Source organism: Canis aureus, chromosome 5 (assembly GCF_053574225.1).
Source record: "Canis aureus isolate CA01 chromosome 5, VMU_Caureus_v.1.0, whole genome shotgun sequence".
Lineage (NCBI taxonomy): Eukaryota > Metazoa > Chordata > Mammalia > Carnivora > Canidae > Canis > Canis aureus.
In genome coordinates, this window is record NC_135615.1 from 41,314,253 (window position 1) to 41,332,891 (window position 18,639).

Sequence of the window (18,639 nt, forward strand, 5' to 3'; positions counted from 1 at the left end):
AGCACGGCCGTGTTTCTCCTCCTTACCACTCCAACTCAAAGTGCTTAACGCAGGGTCTGCAACATAATCAGCATTCAGTAATTTGTTCAATAAATGTGCTGTGAAAAGTCAACTTTGTAAGGATAACAGAAATTAGCAAGTGATTACTAGCTTTGCAAAGAAAAAAAAAAGATTTACAATAAGATTCCTTTAAGGAGTGAATAACCATTGTCCATGTAAGCTGAGTCCATACGGACTCTGGATCTCTGGAGAATTCCAGAAATACTCAAAATCTATCTTTAATTTTTTTTTAATATTTTATTTATTTATTCATGAGAGATACAGAGAGAGAGCGAGAGAGAGGCAGAGACACAGGCAGAGGGAGAAGCAGGCTCCATGCCGGGAGCCTGACGTGGGACTCAATCCCGGGTCTCCAGGATCACGCCCATGGCTGAAGGCGGCGCTAAACCACTGAGCCACCGGGCTGCCCAAAATCTATCTTTAAAATGGAAAGTTCTGAGGTTTTTGGTTTTGGTTTTGGTTTTTTAGTATTGTTACAATAAAAACCCTGGAATTGATTTCAAAAATATATACCTTATATATATAATACATATATACATACACATACACCTTTATAATGGAAAGTTCTGACAGTGATCAAAATGGAACCTTATTTTTTTATTTAATATTTTATTTATTTATTCATGAGAGACAGAGACAGGCAGAGACACAGGCAGAGGGAGAAGCAGGCTCCATGCAGGGAGCCCGATGTGGGACTCGATCCCGGGACTCCAGGATCACACCTCGTGCCGAAGGCAGGCACCAAACCGCTGAGCCACCCAGGGATCCCCAAAATGGAACTTTAAAAGAGTTATAGAGGTTTGGAAAATACCAAATTTAATGTCATTAAGAGTAGGACAAAACTCGTATTATGGACCTCTTGGTATGATGCAGTACAAAATAATGTTTGACCTAAATTTCATCAAGTCTCTAGGCCACTGTCCAAAAGAAATACAATGCAAGGCCACATATGCAATTTTAAATTTTCTAGTAGCCATATTTTTAAAAAGTAAAAGAAAGGTGAAACTAATTTTAAAGTATTTTAACACAATTTATTCAAAACATTATTTTAGCATGTAAACAATAGAAAATTATTACCAAGGTATCTTCTATTCTTTGTCATACCAAGTCTTTGAACTGAAAGCATGTCCCACATTTTTTTTTAATTTTTATTTATTTATGATAGTCACAGAGAGAGAGAGAGGAGAGAGAGAGAGAGAGAGAGGCAGAGACACAGGCAGAGGGAGAAGCAGGCTCCATGTACCGGGAGCCCGATGTGGGATTCGATCCCGGGTCTCCAGGATCGCGCCCTGGGCCAACGGCAGGCGCCAAACCGCTGCGCCACCCAGGGATCCCCATGTCCCACATTTTTACAGCACACCTCAATTGAGACTCTCCACCTCTCATGTGCTCTAGACAGGGGGTTAGTGGCTAAACTACTGCACAGCACAGCTCTAGACTGAATCCCAGGGTAAGGAAAATGAGGGATAGAAGAATAAAATACCATTTACTCCTCCAGAGTGAAGTGAGTACTCCTCTGTCACATTCCTAAGCCCTTAGGAGTAAGGATCACATCTTATTCTGTTGTTTTGCTTTCTGGAAGTGAGAGGAGGGGTGCCCACCTTATTACCAATCAAGCTGTAAGCCTAACAGTGGGCAATTAGAACACTTAATTGATTCTGCAAGTCTTGGGTGGCATCTGAGTATTTTCCAATACAGAGATGAAGTTGTGTGCAAAGACAGCAAGGAGAGGAAACAGTGTAACCAAAGTACCAGATAACAAGGAGGGCCTACCAGAGCCAGGCACATTGATCTCTACTAGTCACTAGAACAACTGAATGAATGAATTTTTCAAGATAAAAAGAGATGGGGACGCCTGGGTGGCTCAGTGGTTGAGCATCTGCCTTTGGCTCAGGTCATGATCCTGGGTCCTGGGATTGAGTCCCGTATCAGCCTCCCCATGGAAAGCCTGCTTCTCCCTCTGTTTCTGCCTCTGTTTCTCATGAGAAAATAAAATCTTAAAAAAAGGGGGGTGGGGGAATCCCTGGGTGGCTCAGCAGTTTGGTGCCTGCCTTTGGCCCAGGGCACGATCCTGGAGTCCCGGGATCGAATCCCACGTCGGGCTCCCAGCATGGAGCCTGCTTCTCCCTCTGCCTGTGTCTCTGCCTTTCTCTGTCTATCATAATAAATAAATCTTAAAAAAAAATTTTTTTTAAAAAGATAAAAAGAGATGGACACAATGACCGCAAACTAGAGAAAACACAAGAACATACTACCTCATCCCTATGCCAAAAATTTGCAGTGACTGTGCAGACAAATCAACTTCAAATTTCATCCTGGAATCTGAGAATCTTTACAAGGCCCAATTTACTTACTGGTTTTCAATTTTCCTCTCATTTTTCCCAGATAAACATTCTATTCCTGGTATTAACTCCCCACCAACCACATACTTATTCTCAGCTCCAGGCCCTTATCCACACCTAGTTCTAAAGTCGGGGAGGTGGATCTGCTCTGCTTCAACCTCTACTCCAGGCCCAGCCCTCCTTTATGGTGCTGCCTCATCTTTGAAGTCTCATCGGACTTCGGTCCATATGAACTTCTCCCTCCTCTTATAGCCCTAACATGACTGCCCTCAGTCAAATAGATTCCTGTTTTGCATGTATGCATTCTTTGTTTAACAAGTGTGTTGCAGGGGGCGCCCGGGTGATTCAGATGGTTCGGTGTCTGATTCTTGATCTCAGCTCGGGTCTTGATCTCGAGTTGTGGGTTCAAGCCCTGTGTTGGGTGTGTATTGCAATGAACTGCAAGTAGGGAGGCCAAGGCTCTAGCTTAGCTCTGCCACTAGTGCATATGATCTTCAGGCCACCTCTCATTTCTGTTTCTTCATGGGGTCTCCATGCAATCCCCTCAGCACACCAGCTACCATGTCCCTGCCTCAGAGCCTTTAGACCTGCTATATTTTCTTTTTGTCCAAATTACAAGCTAACAAATGCCTTTTTTGCCCAGATTATAGGCTTTTTCCCAGATTACAGACTAACAAAACTACGTATTCATTTGCCGTTGCACCTACAAGCCCACTTCTAGAAATTTACTCCCAAGGTTCACCTCCACAGGGGCGTCTGTCTGGATCAGCTAGTGAAGCATGTAACTCTTTGATCTGAGGTTGTGAGTTCAAGCCCCATGTTGGGTGGAGATTACTTAAAAATAAAATCCTAAAAAAAAAAGATATGCCTCTACAAATATAAAACCACATATTCACAAAGTTACTCACTATATAATTCTATACAAAGTCTGTAAAATATCAAAAGCTCAGAAACAATCTAAGTGCCATCCATAGGAGATGAGATGAATAAACTGGTACGAGTGGACACAGCAGTAGGACACAAGGCAGAGAGAAAAGAAGAGGCAGAAGGGAGAAGGGAGGAAAAGGAGGAGAAGGAAAGATCTCTATGAACTAAAGTGAAAAAATATCCAAGCTATGTTAACTTTAAAAAGCAATGTGTAAAATAATTATATATAACATGATGCTTTTTGTACAACAAAAGAGAAATTAAATTACATATAGAGAGAGGACAAAATGATGGTCGCCAGAGGGTAGAGGGTGGAGGGATGGACAAATGGGTGAAGAGGAGTGGGAGATACAGGCTTCCAGTTATGGAACAAATAAGTCACTGAGATGAAAGGTGCAGCACAGGTAATATAGTCAGTGGGATGATAATAGCACATTATGGTGACAGATGGGAGCTACACCTGTAAGCAAGTACAGACTTGCTGAATCACTGTACTATACACCTAAACCAGTGTAACATTGTATGTCAATTATACTTCAGCTTTTAGAAAGTACGTATAAATATTTACTTATTTTTGGAAAAAGAAACACAGAAGAGACGATGCAGAAACTAATGAGAGTGGTTAGCTACAGAGTATAGAAGGGAATATGGTGCAAGAGAGAAAAAATTCTCTAAATGGATCAATCTTTTATTTTTGAACTGTGTATTTTACTTATTCAAAAAACCTGAACTCTACTTAGTAGATTTGTTGTTAATAATAGTACTGAACTTCCAATTCTGAAATCACTAAGAGACCAAATGAGTAAATTTATTGAGGTTACAGCATGTCTAAAAAAAAAGAATCCATCAGTCCAGTGATTTCAAAACAACGATGAAAGAAAACAATTGAGAGCAAAAGGGAAACCTCTTCTTTACAGAAGAACTATATCTAATAAATACAAAAGAAATGACAAAATTAAGAACTTACCTTATTACAACTATCCATGTAATAATAAATGGCAGAAACATGACCAGTGAATCCTGCCATTTCATCACAGTTTGTAGCTAACAGAATATTCACATAAGTCTCCAAATAATCACCTTATTAATTTTAAAATGGAAACAGAACCTTTTCAATGGAGAAATCCACCAATAATATATCAACATACCAATCCTAATGTGATACAGGGAAAACATCACCCATGTCATTAGCCTTGCCAAGAATTTTAAATCTGAATCTAATAATGAGAAAATAGACAAATTCAGATTGTGAGACAAACTACTACCAACTGCCATGGAGTCTTCAAAAATGTTAGTCATGAAATACCAAAAAAGAAAAGAAAGTAGAGAAACTGTCTTAGCTTGAAGGTGAAGAGACATGACCACAAAATCTAATGCTTGATCTTTGATTAGATCCTAAGAGTTAAAAAAAAAATTATTAATGGTTACTGGGGAAATTTTATTACTTCATTTTTATTAGGAAAGCTTATTACCTAATATTACTGCATCATGTTAAATTTCTTGAGCAAATGTATATACATATATATACACACACACACACACACACACATACACACACATATATAGTGATTATACAGGAGAATGTCCTAGTTCTTAGGAGTTACATGCTACAGTATTAAAAGGTAAGGTGTCATGCATGGTGTGTGTAATTTAATGTGAAATGGTTCAGAATTTTTTGTAAGTATATTCGAAATGCAAAATGGTATCCTGGATTAGACCCTACAATAATAAAACAGTAAAATGACATCAGTGCAAAAACTGGTGAAATCCAAATAAAGCCTATAATTTAGCTCTAATTTAGTTAATAGTAAAATACCAATGTTAATTATTTAGTTCCGACAACTGAACCAAGGCTATATAAGATGTCTGTTAACACGAGGGGAAACTATGAAACTATGAAGAGTGTATAGGAACTCTCTGTACAATAGATGCAACTTTTCCATAAATCTAGAAGTATCCCAAAATAAAAAGTTTGTTTTAAAAAAATGTATATTTCGACAGAGAGAAAGCAAAGGTGGCAAAATGCAGCAATCGGTAAATCTAGGTGATAGATATATGGATGTTTATTGGCCAATTCTTTTAACTTTTCTGTAGGTTTAAAATTTGTCAAAATAAAATATTAAAATAAAACCACAGAAGGTTAAAAGTAAAAGGATGGAGAAAGATATTCCACATCAACACTAACCAAAAGAAAACTGATGTCATTATATTAATGTCATAGCCTTTAGGCAAAAAACATTTATAAAAATGAGGAACACTACCCAATTAGAAAAAGTTCAGTTTACCAGGAAGATAACAGAATTTAAATCTATATACATCAAATAACAGCATCAAAAAAAAAAAACCATACGAACTATAAGGAAAAATATGTAAATCCATGACCTTGGGAGATTTTAGTACACCTCTCAAAAACAAACCAAAAGAACAAAACAGTAGGATACAGATTTGAACAGTTCAATCTGCCAACTATAACCTAACGGACATATACAGAACATTATGATTGCAGAATAAACATTCTTTTCATTTTTTTTTAAGATTTTATTTATTTATTCACAACAGACACACAGAGAGAGGCAGAGACACAGGCAGAGGGAGAAGCAGGCTCCATGTAGGGAGCCTGACATGGGACTCGATCCCAGGCCTCCAGGATCACACCCTGGGCTGAAGGCGGTGCTAAACCACTGGGCCACTGGGGCTGCCCTAAACATTCTTTTCAGATTCTTTTCAGATTCACACAGAACATGTATAAAAACAGTTAGTGAAGAAAAAAAAATCTGATAGTATATGTTAATTAAATTGAATTTATATGAAAATCTTTTTTAAAGATGTCAGTTAAAAAAAGCAGGTATAAAAATTGTACATTGACTGGGACACAGTCTTGTCTTTATGGGAGGAGGCACAAGGTAGGCTTCTGAGGTGCTGGCGTTGTGCTGTTCTTTGATTGAATGGTGATTATATAGGATTTTGCTCTGTTGATAATTGTTTTGCTGTTGCTAATATTTTTGTTAATTTAATCTTTATATTTTGAGTATGTGTTATATATTTGTTATTCACTTTTGTGTGTGCATATTTCACAACTTAAAAGGAATTCAAATCCTTTAGGAAGGTACCAAACTCCTATGATTACAGTAAGCTGAATGCAGCCTGTTTTTCTTCAGCATTTCTTTTTTTTTTTTAAGATTTTATTTATTTATTCATAGAGATGCAGAGAGACAGACAGAGAGAGAGAGAGAGAGAGAGAGAGAGAGAGAGAGGCAGAGACACAGGCAGAGGGAGAAGCAGGCTCCATGCAGAGAGCCTGACGTGGGACTCGATCCCGGGTCTTCAGGATCATGCCCTGGGCTGCAGGCAGCGCTAAACTGCTGCGCCACCGGGGCTGCCTTTTCTTCAGCATTTCAACTAATTGTTGCTTCTTTAGTTGAGCACCAGATCAAGCAATGGGCCCATGCTTGCAGGCTTCCATGTACAAAACTTATGTATCTTTAAACACAAGGAGCATATTCAGCCCAGCAAGATGCTCATTCTAAGAGAGGCACCAAGGATTCAAGCCGGCAAGAACAGAGGATCTATGAATTCCAACTCACACTTAATCCAAGGAGCAGAGGTTCGTAGGCTCATCTAATGAAATAGGCATAATCATCCATAATATTGCAATTATTTTCCATCCTGGTTTGCTTTTTGTTTTTTTCCCCCAAACACATATAGTTTAATTTACCGAAGTTAAACTTAAGTGAGTTTGTAATTAGGCACGAGGAAAGATTAATTGATTTAGGGAATAATTAAGGCTATACACAGTGAGGGAGCAGCAAAAGAATCCAGAGGGCAAACAACAAAATGGTGGCCCCATAGAAACCAACAGAAAGGACATGATTACAGCCTAAATAATCTTAAACCAATACATCCTGGGGCTTTTTATTAATTATCATCATCATTATTATCATTAATCAGTAACACCTACTGAGGTCTTACCACTTGCCAGGTACTATGCTATATATATGGTTTTCCTAGAATGTTTCACCTAAACATCTCTGATAAGCCTAGAAAGTAGATAAGCACATTATTACTTCCATTTTACAGATGAAGAAACTGAGTCTGAGTAATTGGCCAAGATCACCCAAGTAGCAAATGGAAAGAGTGGAAATCTAACCTGGCTAGTCTGACTTCAGAGCATGTAACCTTACATGCTATGCTATGCTGCTGGCCTTTACCTGATAAATGATAACTTGCACTTGTCCTCTAAGGGATCTTTGAGTTCTAATATTCAATGACTTACTTCAATGGATCTATGATAAAGCATTCAGTGTGGTCCAGTACCTGTCAAACTGTTGAAGAAGATAGTTCAGTAAAATCTCTTGATTTAACCTGAAAATTAGAACTCAGGTTCCTTAGGGTTATCAGAATTGGCCTTTGCCCATACAGTCATTTTTTTTTAAGATTTATTGTTTGAGAGACAGCGCATGTGCACGTGAGTGGGGGGAGGAGCAGAGGGAGAGAATCTCAAGCAGATTCCCAGGTGATTATGAGAGCCAACAGTCTCAATATCACGACTCTCAAATCATGACCTGAGCCCAAATCAAGAGAAAGATGCTGAACCAATCGAGCCACCCAGACACCCCAATCTTTGCCCATGTTGAATCCTTAAAGAAACAGAAATGTTTTTTCTCCAGTGGCAATCAATACCTAATATTTTTCCCTCATATGAAGCAGAATGGCACAGATAATATCAAAAGATGTTTTGGCTCGAATGAAACAAATTTGCAATATAGTGGACATGATCTAAATCTGACAAATGCAGGTTCCTGGGGAGAAAAAACCCTTTTTTAAAATGACCAAATTTAGTGTAAATCATTATAAACTGCTTATAAACTATTGATGTTAGCCCTGAAAAAATATTACTGGTAGCTAATCGAATACATTAAAGCTAAAAGAATTCTTTAAATATAAGACCTATTTGTTCTTTATACAAAATACTTAAGTCAAAATATTCTCATGTGTTTTTTTAAATCATGAGTTATGTTCTTTAAAAATTAAAACTAGCTGTCTAATTTAGTTTTTATTTTAAAAAAAGAAATACAGCTAACTCCATAATGATATAATATAAAAAATTAGATAATCCTTAGCCTTAGTATAAAGTACACCTCAAAAGAAACATACTGTCATTTTTGTGTTAATCTGAAAGACCAGAAGCTTCTGGGAAATAGCAATAATTTGTAAAAAGACCAAAAAAAAAAAAAAGTATGGTACAAACTACTTCTCTTAGAGAACCCAAGAAGGAAAAAAAAAAAATTTATTAGGTTCAGGAATCCAAGATGACTTGGTGTAAATATGATTACAGGCAGAATTTGATGGTTGGAAATGAAGTCTATTAAGGTCCAGTCTAAGGTTCTCACACCTAATCTGAAGACACAGAATAGTTATGTCCCTAGAAACCAGGATGTATCTCCAATTTGCATGAGTTTAATGAACCAAATAGATAATTGTATCACCAATATCTGCCCCTAGCCCATTTTCAGTGAGATGAATTTTCTTGCTCATGAGGTCCACGTGGAAAACAGCATGCTCAGAAATGGGAGTCTTCCCAGTGTGCTCTTTTCCCAGGACAGGAACTCGCCGAGGTCCCAACAGTGGATCATCAAATCTCATCAGCTTCACTTTAGAAAGGTCTACAGAAAAAAAGATGACCAATATGAGCATTTACCTATAACCACTGACTCAAACCCATGCCTAAGCCTGACAATTCAAGTTTAAAAAACACTGGTTGTTTATCTAAAAGATATTTTCACGAGGTTATTAAATAACACTCAATCTCAGAAAGCAAAGCTAAATCTGACAAATCTTCCTGCTGTCAGCTTCTACACAGATCAAAGATTCAGAGATAGAGATTCTATGTAACACCTGGAATTATAAACCAAGAGGAAGGATTGAGTATATTTTTGAGCATTATCCTAAATGATTTCTCTCTCTCTTTTTTTTTTAAAGATTTTATTTATTCATGAGAGACATAGAGAGGGGGGTGGGGGGCAGAGACCCAGGCAGAGGGAGAAGCAGGCTTCATGCAGGGAGCCTGACATGGGACTCGATCCCAGGTCTCCAGGATCAGGCCCTGCGCTGAAGGCGGCGCTAAACCGCTGAGCCACGCGGGCTGCCCTAAATGGTTTCTCAAATCACTTTCTATATGCTTCAATTAACCATCAATAAGTCTAAAACTCTTTCCTCTTTCTTGTCTTGGTTCCTGGGATACATTAAAACTGTGAGAGTTGTAGCTTTTTTTTGAAAGATACTTCTAGAAAAACAATTACTACTCTAAGAAATAGCATTGCCAGTTTCTTGTTTTGCTCAAAGGATGAAAAGTTATTTGTATTACCAAGCTGATGAGATACAAGGAGAGATGAAGAAGGACAGGGGGAAAGGGCACAGCTTTCAGACTTTTGAGCTTCTGGATGAGCTCCAACTCTGCCCTGCTTGAGATTTTCCTGATCTGCTCTTGTGCAAGCTGATAAGATGGCTCCTGGCAAAGAAAGCATTTGCCCCTTGAACAAATTTATGATCAACAATCCTGCCAACAACTGAGCCTGAAAAAAATTTATTTATTTCAGCAATTTTGAGATATCCCGACATCAAGTGCTTTTATTTTATACAGTAGAAAAACATCATAAATGACTACAAATGCTGATTCTGGGCTTATATCTCATTCTAAGTGTAGCATGGCTAGTTATACTTAACCCAATCTACAGAAATAGTAGGTATTTTCTGAATTAGCTCCCACCCCTTCCTAAAGCAGACTGCTAGGTGGTCCGTGAGCTACACTCCCTCATGCTGCCTTGAGTATGAAGCTTAGCATGAGAGGGATAAGACATAAAAGCAGACATTAATGCAGCTGGTGGCTATGCCAGGAGTACAAGTTATCCAGGCATTATATTCTCTTTGGGAAACAAAGACTGAAAGACTTCAAGTTTAATGTAGGGATATTGAAGCTTACAGAATAATTACCTAAGACTACCATGAAGGCAAACCCTGCCAGAGAGTCTTATTTGGGAGCAAGAATACAATTCATTTTAATAGCTATTACAATTCAACATGCACACTGGTGATACTAAATATTTTGCTATGGAAGCAGTGAGAAGTTCAGCCAGCGGATTTTATGCATGAGGCCTTTTACTGCAGATCTGCACCCTTCCCACGCCTCCCTCCGTCTCCCTCTCCTTCTTTATCCTCCTCTCTTTCTCCCTTCTTCTCTGAAACAGACCTCCCTCATCATTCCCAGCAATTCTGAATCAAACTATTTCAAAGAAGCCTTAATACTCAATCAGGCATCTAAGTGACAAAACATATTTGCTTTGATGTTGCACCATGTAGCTCATTACTGCCAATAATTCTTGGAGCTTTCTTAGTGGTTTTATTCTCTTTTCTTATCGCAGACCTCTCTCATCATTGAAAATGTAGAAGTTTAAGTCTGCGACTACACAAGAATTGAGGCACTTAGAGAAAAGATGAGAGTGACTTTAAGTCCCTAGGGATTGATAATGTGCAATGCAGCCTTTCACCTCCATGTTATCAGTTCATATGCGGCATGGGCTGGGAGTGATTTAAAGTCATTATCATCAAATAGTTGCTCAGTGGCCTTTGTGGAGAGAAATGGTTTCACTCCAGTTCCTCCTGGACCTAGATCATAATCACCCTCCATGCAATTGGCACTAATTGGACGACTAACTGGCTTTTGCAGCAAACAGACTAAGAAATATGTTATTGAATTTCACTCCCTTCCCGTCTCATACACTCGATACACTTAGCCCCCTTAGATATCAAAGCATCCTGAGGGCTTCTGGAGAAGTCTCAAGGTTAGAGCTCTTCTGAAGATACTTGAAGGAATATCAATTTCAAACTCCACCCTAACATTTCTATCCACTCTAAAAAATTCATAGCAGCTACGAATGTCAAACTTAAAGCACTTATGATAATATTATTCACAGCTAGTATGACAAAGGATGTAAGAATTATGCCGGAGGCTCAGAGAGAAAAGACGAGATACAGAAAATACATTCCAGTACAATCCTGAAGAACCTTGTCAGTCCTGTATCTGAGAGTATTTAAAAGGGAGGCACTTGTAACATTACAAATTACAGTTTTCGATATAGGAAAACATCCTCTCACATGCTACAACTTCATAATAATCCTACCTAGTGGTTCCACAGAACTATCTATTTTCTTTAAAAGCCACCATATTGTTCTTTAAATATCAGTATTCTTCCTATTACAAAATCTTCTCATGACCAAATATATGCAGTAGAAAACAAGCCAAAAGGAAGGTCACAGAATGGCTTCCTGTATGTTCATATTTCAAAGTTTTCAAGTTCTGCTTTCTGTGGCCTCTAAGTTCTAAGGATGGCACTACATGGTTTACCAAGGAAACGGATAAATGTCTTTAACAACATGGATGAACCTGGACATTTTGCTAAGCAAAATAAGGCACTTATTCACCATTTTGTGATTCCACTTACACAAGGTACCCAGAATAGTCAAATATAAAGAGACAGCAAGGAGAATAGTGGTTACCAGGGACTATAGGGATGGAGACTGGGGAGGTACTGTTTAATGGGTACTGGGTCTCAGTGTGGAATGATGAAACAGTTCTGGAGGTGAATAATATTGATGGTTGCACAACAATGCAAATGTACTTGATGCCACTGAACTATACACTTAAAAAGGGCCAAAATGGTTAATTTTATGTTATATGTATTTTACCACAATTTTAAAAAATGTTTACAAATGAAAAATCCCTAACCCTAATGTACTGCTGCTAGACAGTGAAACACGAGAGATCCACCCTGCTGACATCCCCTCCTGGGTATAATTTCCAAGGTCCCATCCAAACAGTTATTTTCTCTGTAAATACATCCCTGATCGCCATAGCTGTAAATAATCTCACCTTTTTCTGTGCTATAAACTTTATCTACATCTCCCTTACTGTACACAGCAGTTCCTCCTTAGATTATGATCATGTATTTGAATAGCTTAGTGCCCTGCTCCTTCAAGAGATGTAGCATCTCATAATGAACAGTACTTTGTGGGCCCCCCAAAACCACTCATACATACAGAAGAGTCTCTCCATATACACTACATACACTATACTGAGAGTGTCCGAAGAAATGCCCACACAAGATGCATAAATAGCCTCAAGAGAACAAAAAATACCTGTAGAACGAATTCCAAAAGGCTATTTTAAGTCTTCTATGTTAATGTAATATTGCTGACCTGAATACAGTTCCATAAATTAGGTCTTGGATTTCTAAACCTTTTCAGAAAATTTCTATACTGATAGAATGTGACCCAATCAACTCTTGATTGCCATCAAGAAGAGAAAGAGAGAGAATGCACAACAGGGAATCTCAAGACTAATTTGTCTTTATAATTTGGAAGAAAAATAATACAGAGATACATTAACTCCCTTCACACCCTGCTTAGCCTCAGACCTGGCTGAGTGATTAAAAAAAAAAAAAAAAAAAACTATAAATAATTATATTAAGTCTAATTGTGGAAGATCTAGACTTAATCTTGATAAGAAATTAAGATTATTTACATATTTTAGCTGGAAACACATTGTTTAGAAGAAAGAATATGATCTTGGAGTCAAACAGACCTGAGTTTGAATTCCAGCTCTAGCATTTACCACCTGAATGAAATCTGCTAGTCATGTAGCCTTTCTGTGCAACATGTCATCATCTGTAAAAGGGGAATGGTAATACCCTCTCCATTCTCGGGCAATTAAAAGATTAAATGGCAAATACATGGCAGACACTCAACAAGTTTTACCCTGTTTCTCTTCTGTCCCCAGGAACAGACCTAGCAGGCAGGTTAGTTTAACATACTAAGTATACCATGTGCCTTCAATCTCAAAACCTCCAAGAGATAGAAATTGCTTGTTACAATTTTAAAGCTAGATGCAGTCTTAGAAAAATATCTAATCCAGTAGCCTCATTTTACTAAAAGAGAGATCAGTTTAGAGTCTAAGTGACATGGCCAAGTCACTGAGCTACACAGCTACAATGTCCCAAAGAGAGCATAGGCCTTCTGATTCTGAGTCCAATACTGTTTGGACAACATGACACTGCTGTCCCTAAGCAGGCCAGTTACTCTTCCTTCTGCCCTCTGCTTAGAACTCATCATATCCACAAACTACTGTCAAATGTGCATTTCTGGGAAACCATTTACCTTTGATGCCTCGGTCCATTTTCATTAAACGCCTGATTATAGAATCGCGGTTATCCCCTTGCCTGATTTCAATTTTGGTTGTGAAGTGGCCATTTGATGGCTGGGGATTCACTAGGGAGACTGACACACCAGGCTAGGAAAATAAAGAGAAAATGACTGTTACATGAAATCAAATCTGAATACTGCTGAGGGAGAGAAAAATCTCTGCTAAATTTTAATGTCCAACCAAAAATTTAAATCTGGTATTCTAAAATCAAGACCAAGGGATACTGAAATATGAAAGAAAAAATGTACAAAAGCTCATGCTTACAACCAAATGCCTACATAAAAATGACTGAGTAATATATTAATATTGATGATAAAAAATATGATGGATAATAACAATAATTATATTTTCTCTTCTTCAACTCTCATCATTTATTGAATTTCTACTATGTACCAGGCACTGTACTAAGCATTTTGTAGACATTATTCCTATTTCCTGAAAAGTAGCTCTTTAAAACCCCTTTTCACAGATGAGAAGCTGAAAACCAGAAATATTTAAATAGTAGCTCAAGGCCACACAGCCAATAAAAGGCAGGGGCAGGATTAACCTCAGTCATATGCCATACTACATCCTACATTATAAAAGCTATATATAGTCAAAGACGTTGCTCATTATTTTAAGTGGAAAACGTCAACTAAGTCTTATGAAAAACGTAAAGACATAATAGGTTAATAGAATGTCTGAAAGTAGTTCAAGTCAAAAGAGGGCAGCTGGGTGGCTCAGTGGTTGAGCTTCTGCCTTTGGCTTGGTTGTGATCCTGGGGTCCTGGGATCAAGTCCCACATCAGGCTCCCCATGAGGAGCCTGCATCTCCCTCTGTCTATGTCTATGTTTCTATCTTTGTGTCCCTCATGAATAAATAAATAAAATATTTAAAAAGAAAGAAAGGAAGGAAGGAAGGAAGGAAGGAAGGAAGGAACAAACAAACAAACATATTTATGGCGCACCTAGGTGGTTCAGTCAGTTAAGTGCCCAACTCTTGATTTTGGCTCAGGTCCTGATCTCAGGGTTGTGAGATGGAGCTGCAGGATGGGCTCTGCACTCAGTAGGGAGTCTGCTTCTCTCCCTTTGCCCCCCCCCCCCAACTTGCTCTCGCTCTAAAATAAATAAATCTTAAAAAAACAAACAAATATCTATATAGGGAACTCTATTTTATGTACCTATCCATGGGCCCAAGGACCGCACTTTAAAAAGCTACCATATTTTAATGTAATGAGAGTATGCATAACACAATGATAAATTCAGGGAGTATTCATGATTGTGATTACCTTATTCTTTCAAAATAGGCTTTTCCTCTTTGTTACATTTTCAATTAAACATGGTAAAAGTAACGGGATACTTATTAGTCTTCCGCTTCTCAAGAAAAACAGGGCACTTTATAGACTCACAATTGCACTCCACTGGGCAATGGATTCTTTGAGATTAAATAAACAGAATCTCCCAAAACTCCAAAATCTGCTTATCTTCACAAATACTGGCCAAAAAATAAGGGGGAAAAAGCAGTTCTAGTATAAAGTAAGATGATTCATCAATCTGGTTTATGCCAAAAGCCAAAAAGCCTTGAATAACAATATCAAACCAAGACTCATCTGAAGTATGAAAGCTCCTCTTCACTTTAAAAAAAAAATTACATTTCAATTTCCATTCTATTTTTTTTTAAGATTTTATTTATTTATTCATGAGGGACATAAAGAGAGAGACACAGACATAGGCAGAGGGAGAAGCAGGCTCCTCACGGGGAGCATGATGCGGAACTCAATCCCAGGACCCCGGGATCACAACCTACGCCGAAGGCAGATGGCTCAACGACTGAGCCACTCAGGTGTCCCTCCATTCTATTTTTTAATAAAAGTCAGGTTTTGACACAAAAATAAACTCAAAATGGATTAAAGACCTAAATGTGAGACCTGAAACCATAAAAATCCTTGAAGAGGGCAGAGGCAGTAATTTCTCTGACATCAGCTGTAACAATATTTTTCTAGATATGTCTCCTGAGGCAAGGGAAACAAAAGCAAAAATAAACTATTGAGACTACATCAAAATAAAAAGCTTCTGCACAGAGAAGGAAACAATCAGCCAAACTAAAAGGCAGCCTACAAAATGGGAGAAGATATTTGCAAATGACATATCAGCTAAAGGGTTAGTACCTAAAATACATAAAGAACTGATACAACTCAACACCAATAATAACCACAATTAAAAATACAAATAATCCAATTGAAAATAGGCAAAAGACAAAAACATTTTTCCAAAGAAGACATCCAGATGGCAAAGAGGCACATGAAAAGATGGTAGCCTGGGTGGCTAAGCAGTTTAGCACCACCTTCAGCCCAGGGCGTGATCCTGGAGAACCTGGAGAACCAGGATCAAGTCCCATGTCGGGCTCCCCACATGGGGCCTGCTTTTCCCTCTGCCTGTGTCTCTGCCTCTCTGCTCCTCTGCCTCTCTCTGTGTTTCTCATGAATAAATAAATAAAATCTTAAAAAAAAAAGACACATGAAAAGATGCTCAACATCACTCATCAAATCAAAATGACAATGAAAAAAAATGAAAAACAAAAAACAAAAAACGTCAATGAGATACCATCTCACATCTGTCAGAATGGCTAAAATCAACAACACAAGGAACAATAGGTGTTGGTGAGAATGTGGAGAAAAAGGAACCACTGTGCACTGTTGGTGAGAATGCAAACTGTTGCCTCCACTTTAGAAAACAGTATGGAGGGGGATCCCTGGGTGGCTCAACAGTTTAGTGCCTGCCTTTGGCCCAGGGTGTGATCCTGGAGTCCCGGGATCAAGTCCCACATCAGGTTCCCTGCATGGAGCCTGCTTCTCCCTCTGCCTGTGTCTCTGCCTCTCTCTTTCTCTCTCTCTCTCTCAATATGTCTCTCATTAATAAACAAATAAAATCTTAAAAAAGAAAGCAAGCAAGCAAGCAAGCAGTGTAGAGGTTCCTCAAAAAGTTAGAAGTTGAACTACCATATGATCCAGTAATTCCTCTACTGGGTATTTATGCAAAGAATACAAAAACAGTTATTCAAAAAGATATATGTACCCCTACATTTGTTCAGCATTATTTACAATAGCCAAATTATGGAAATAGCCCAAATGTCCATCAACTGATGAATGAATAAAGACAACATGGTGTGGACACACACACACACTTGAATATTACGCAGCCATAAAAAAGAATAAAATCTTCCAATTTGCAACATGAATGGATCTAGAGTACAATGCTAAGTGAAATAAATCAGTCAGAGAAAGATAAATACAATAGGATTTCACTCATGTGTGGAATATTTAAGAAACAAAACAAACAAAGCAGAAAAGAGACAAACCAAAAAACAGACTCTTAGCTATAGAGAACAAACTGATGGTTACCATAGAGGAGGTGGTTGAGGGTTGGAGGAAAGAGGTGACAGTGACTAAGAGTACAATTATCATGATGAGCCCTGACTAATGTATAGCATTGCTGAATCACCATATTATATACCTGAAACTCACACAACACAATTCCAGTGTTAACTATACTGGAATTAAAATTTTAAAAAAAGAAAAAAATAGATTAAAAAAAATCAGGTTTTGAAAATTCTATTTTAACATCCGATGTCACCCACAAGAGCAAGGGAAAGTGAACATAGCACCAACCAGGGAATTAGAAGAGTTCAAACCCAGCTTCATTTTTTTTTTTTTTTTTAATTTATGATAGTCACACAGAGAGAGAGAGAGAGAGAGAGAGGCAGAGACACAGGCAGAGGGAGAAGCAGGCTCCATGCACCGGGAGCCCGACATGGGATTCGATCCCGGGTCTCCAGGATCGCGCCCTGGGCCAAAGGCAGGCGCCAAACCGCTGTGCCACCCAGGGATCCCTCAGCTTCATTTCTAACAAACTATGTAGCCTACACCAAAACAATCACTTCACGTCTCTGCACCTCACTTCCTTCCATCTTTAAATGATGGGTGTGGATGTAATATCTAAGGTCTCTTCTAGCTCTAAAATGCAATGATTCCGTGAGATCTTTTCAACTTACTTCTGTCCTGAAAACATTAAGTGGTTTCCCAGGACAGCAGTCTTCCCTGACTTTATCTTCTGCTTCGGAGGCAAACTTGACTTCTATGTGTTCTAGCTAAAGAGAAGAAGGGAAAATGAAAGTCATCAGTATCACTTAATATGATTAAAATTAACCATCACCTCATTTCCTCATTTCCCCAAAGAGCAAAGCTAGGTTCTCCACTTAACACAAAATGGTCTGTGCGTTCCTCAAAAAGCCAGCCAAGCACAGGACAGGACTGAGAGAGCTCTATGAAATTCAGGATCGAATGCTCCCACAGCACAACATTGTTTGAAGAGCAAAAGACTAAATAATTTAAATGTCCATTAAAAAAAATCATTAATTAAAAGTCTTAGGAAAATGGTCTGCGTGATTTTATTATTTTCCACATAAAATTAAATGAAATGTACAATTATTTCACACTCATCTTAAATGTCTCATAGTATTATTATTTACATAGTCACGTTTACCACTTTCTGTAATGAAATCTGGCATCTATCTGCTGTATAAGAGAAACTGAAAAGCAGCATAAAAGACCACCACTTGAATGAAAAAAGTTCAGAAACTTAGCATTTGAGAATAAGACTTTACTCAATTTTGATTTTTTTATAAAGACTTTCACTTAAATAAATAGAAAAACTCAAAAATGTAGCATATTGTATATGCCTCAATATAAGATGACCCTCAATATAAGGGGTCCCCATTGTCCCAGTGAAAAAATTCAAAAACTTTTTTTGACCTCCATGAGTATATATGAACATTTAGAAATTATACATAAAATAAATACCTACCAATATTTAGTAATTGAATTATTTAACTCATTTATAATTATAGGACATAAAATGTTTATTTAGAAATAACTTCCTTCCATTCCTGTATTTCATGGAACAATTTTATTCAAAATCTAAACCTGCATTTTTTTAAGTCAAGTGTCTTCATTATTATGAGAATCACTTTTCTGAGTCATCTAACACAATTTCCTAGAGCAAATTATCTTTCATTCTG

The 18,639-nt window shown here is 37.9% G+C and overlaps 1 protein-coding gene across 3 annotated transcripts in view; it reads right to left on the bottom strand.

Annotated features, from left to right (window-relative positions):
* Nucleotides 1–8,598: 8,598 nt before the first annotated feature.
* The window catches only part of LARS1 (leucyl-tRNA synthetase 1), a 75,232-nt gene continuing 65,191 nt past the window's right edge, over nucleotides 8,599–18,639 (bottom strand). For all 3 annotated transcript variants that reach the window (XM_077897725.1, XM_077897723.1, XM_077897724.1), the window contains 3 exons: nucleotides 17,614–17,709; nucleotides 13,539–13,671; nucleotides 8,599–8,992 (listed from right to left, as the gene is read on the bottom strand). In XM_077897725.1, coding sequence (XP_077753851.1) covers nucleotides 8,787–8,992; nucleotides 13,539–13,671; nucleotides 17,614–17,709 — 435 coding nt within the window. In that variant the 3' untranslated portion in view covers nucleotides 8,599–8,786. The remainder of the gene's footprint in view (nucleotides 8,993–13,538; nucleotides 13,672–17,613; nucleotides 17,710–18,639) is intronic.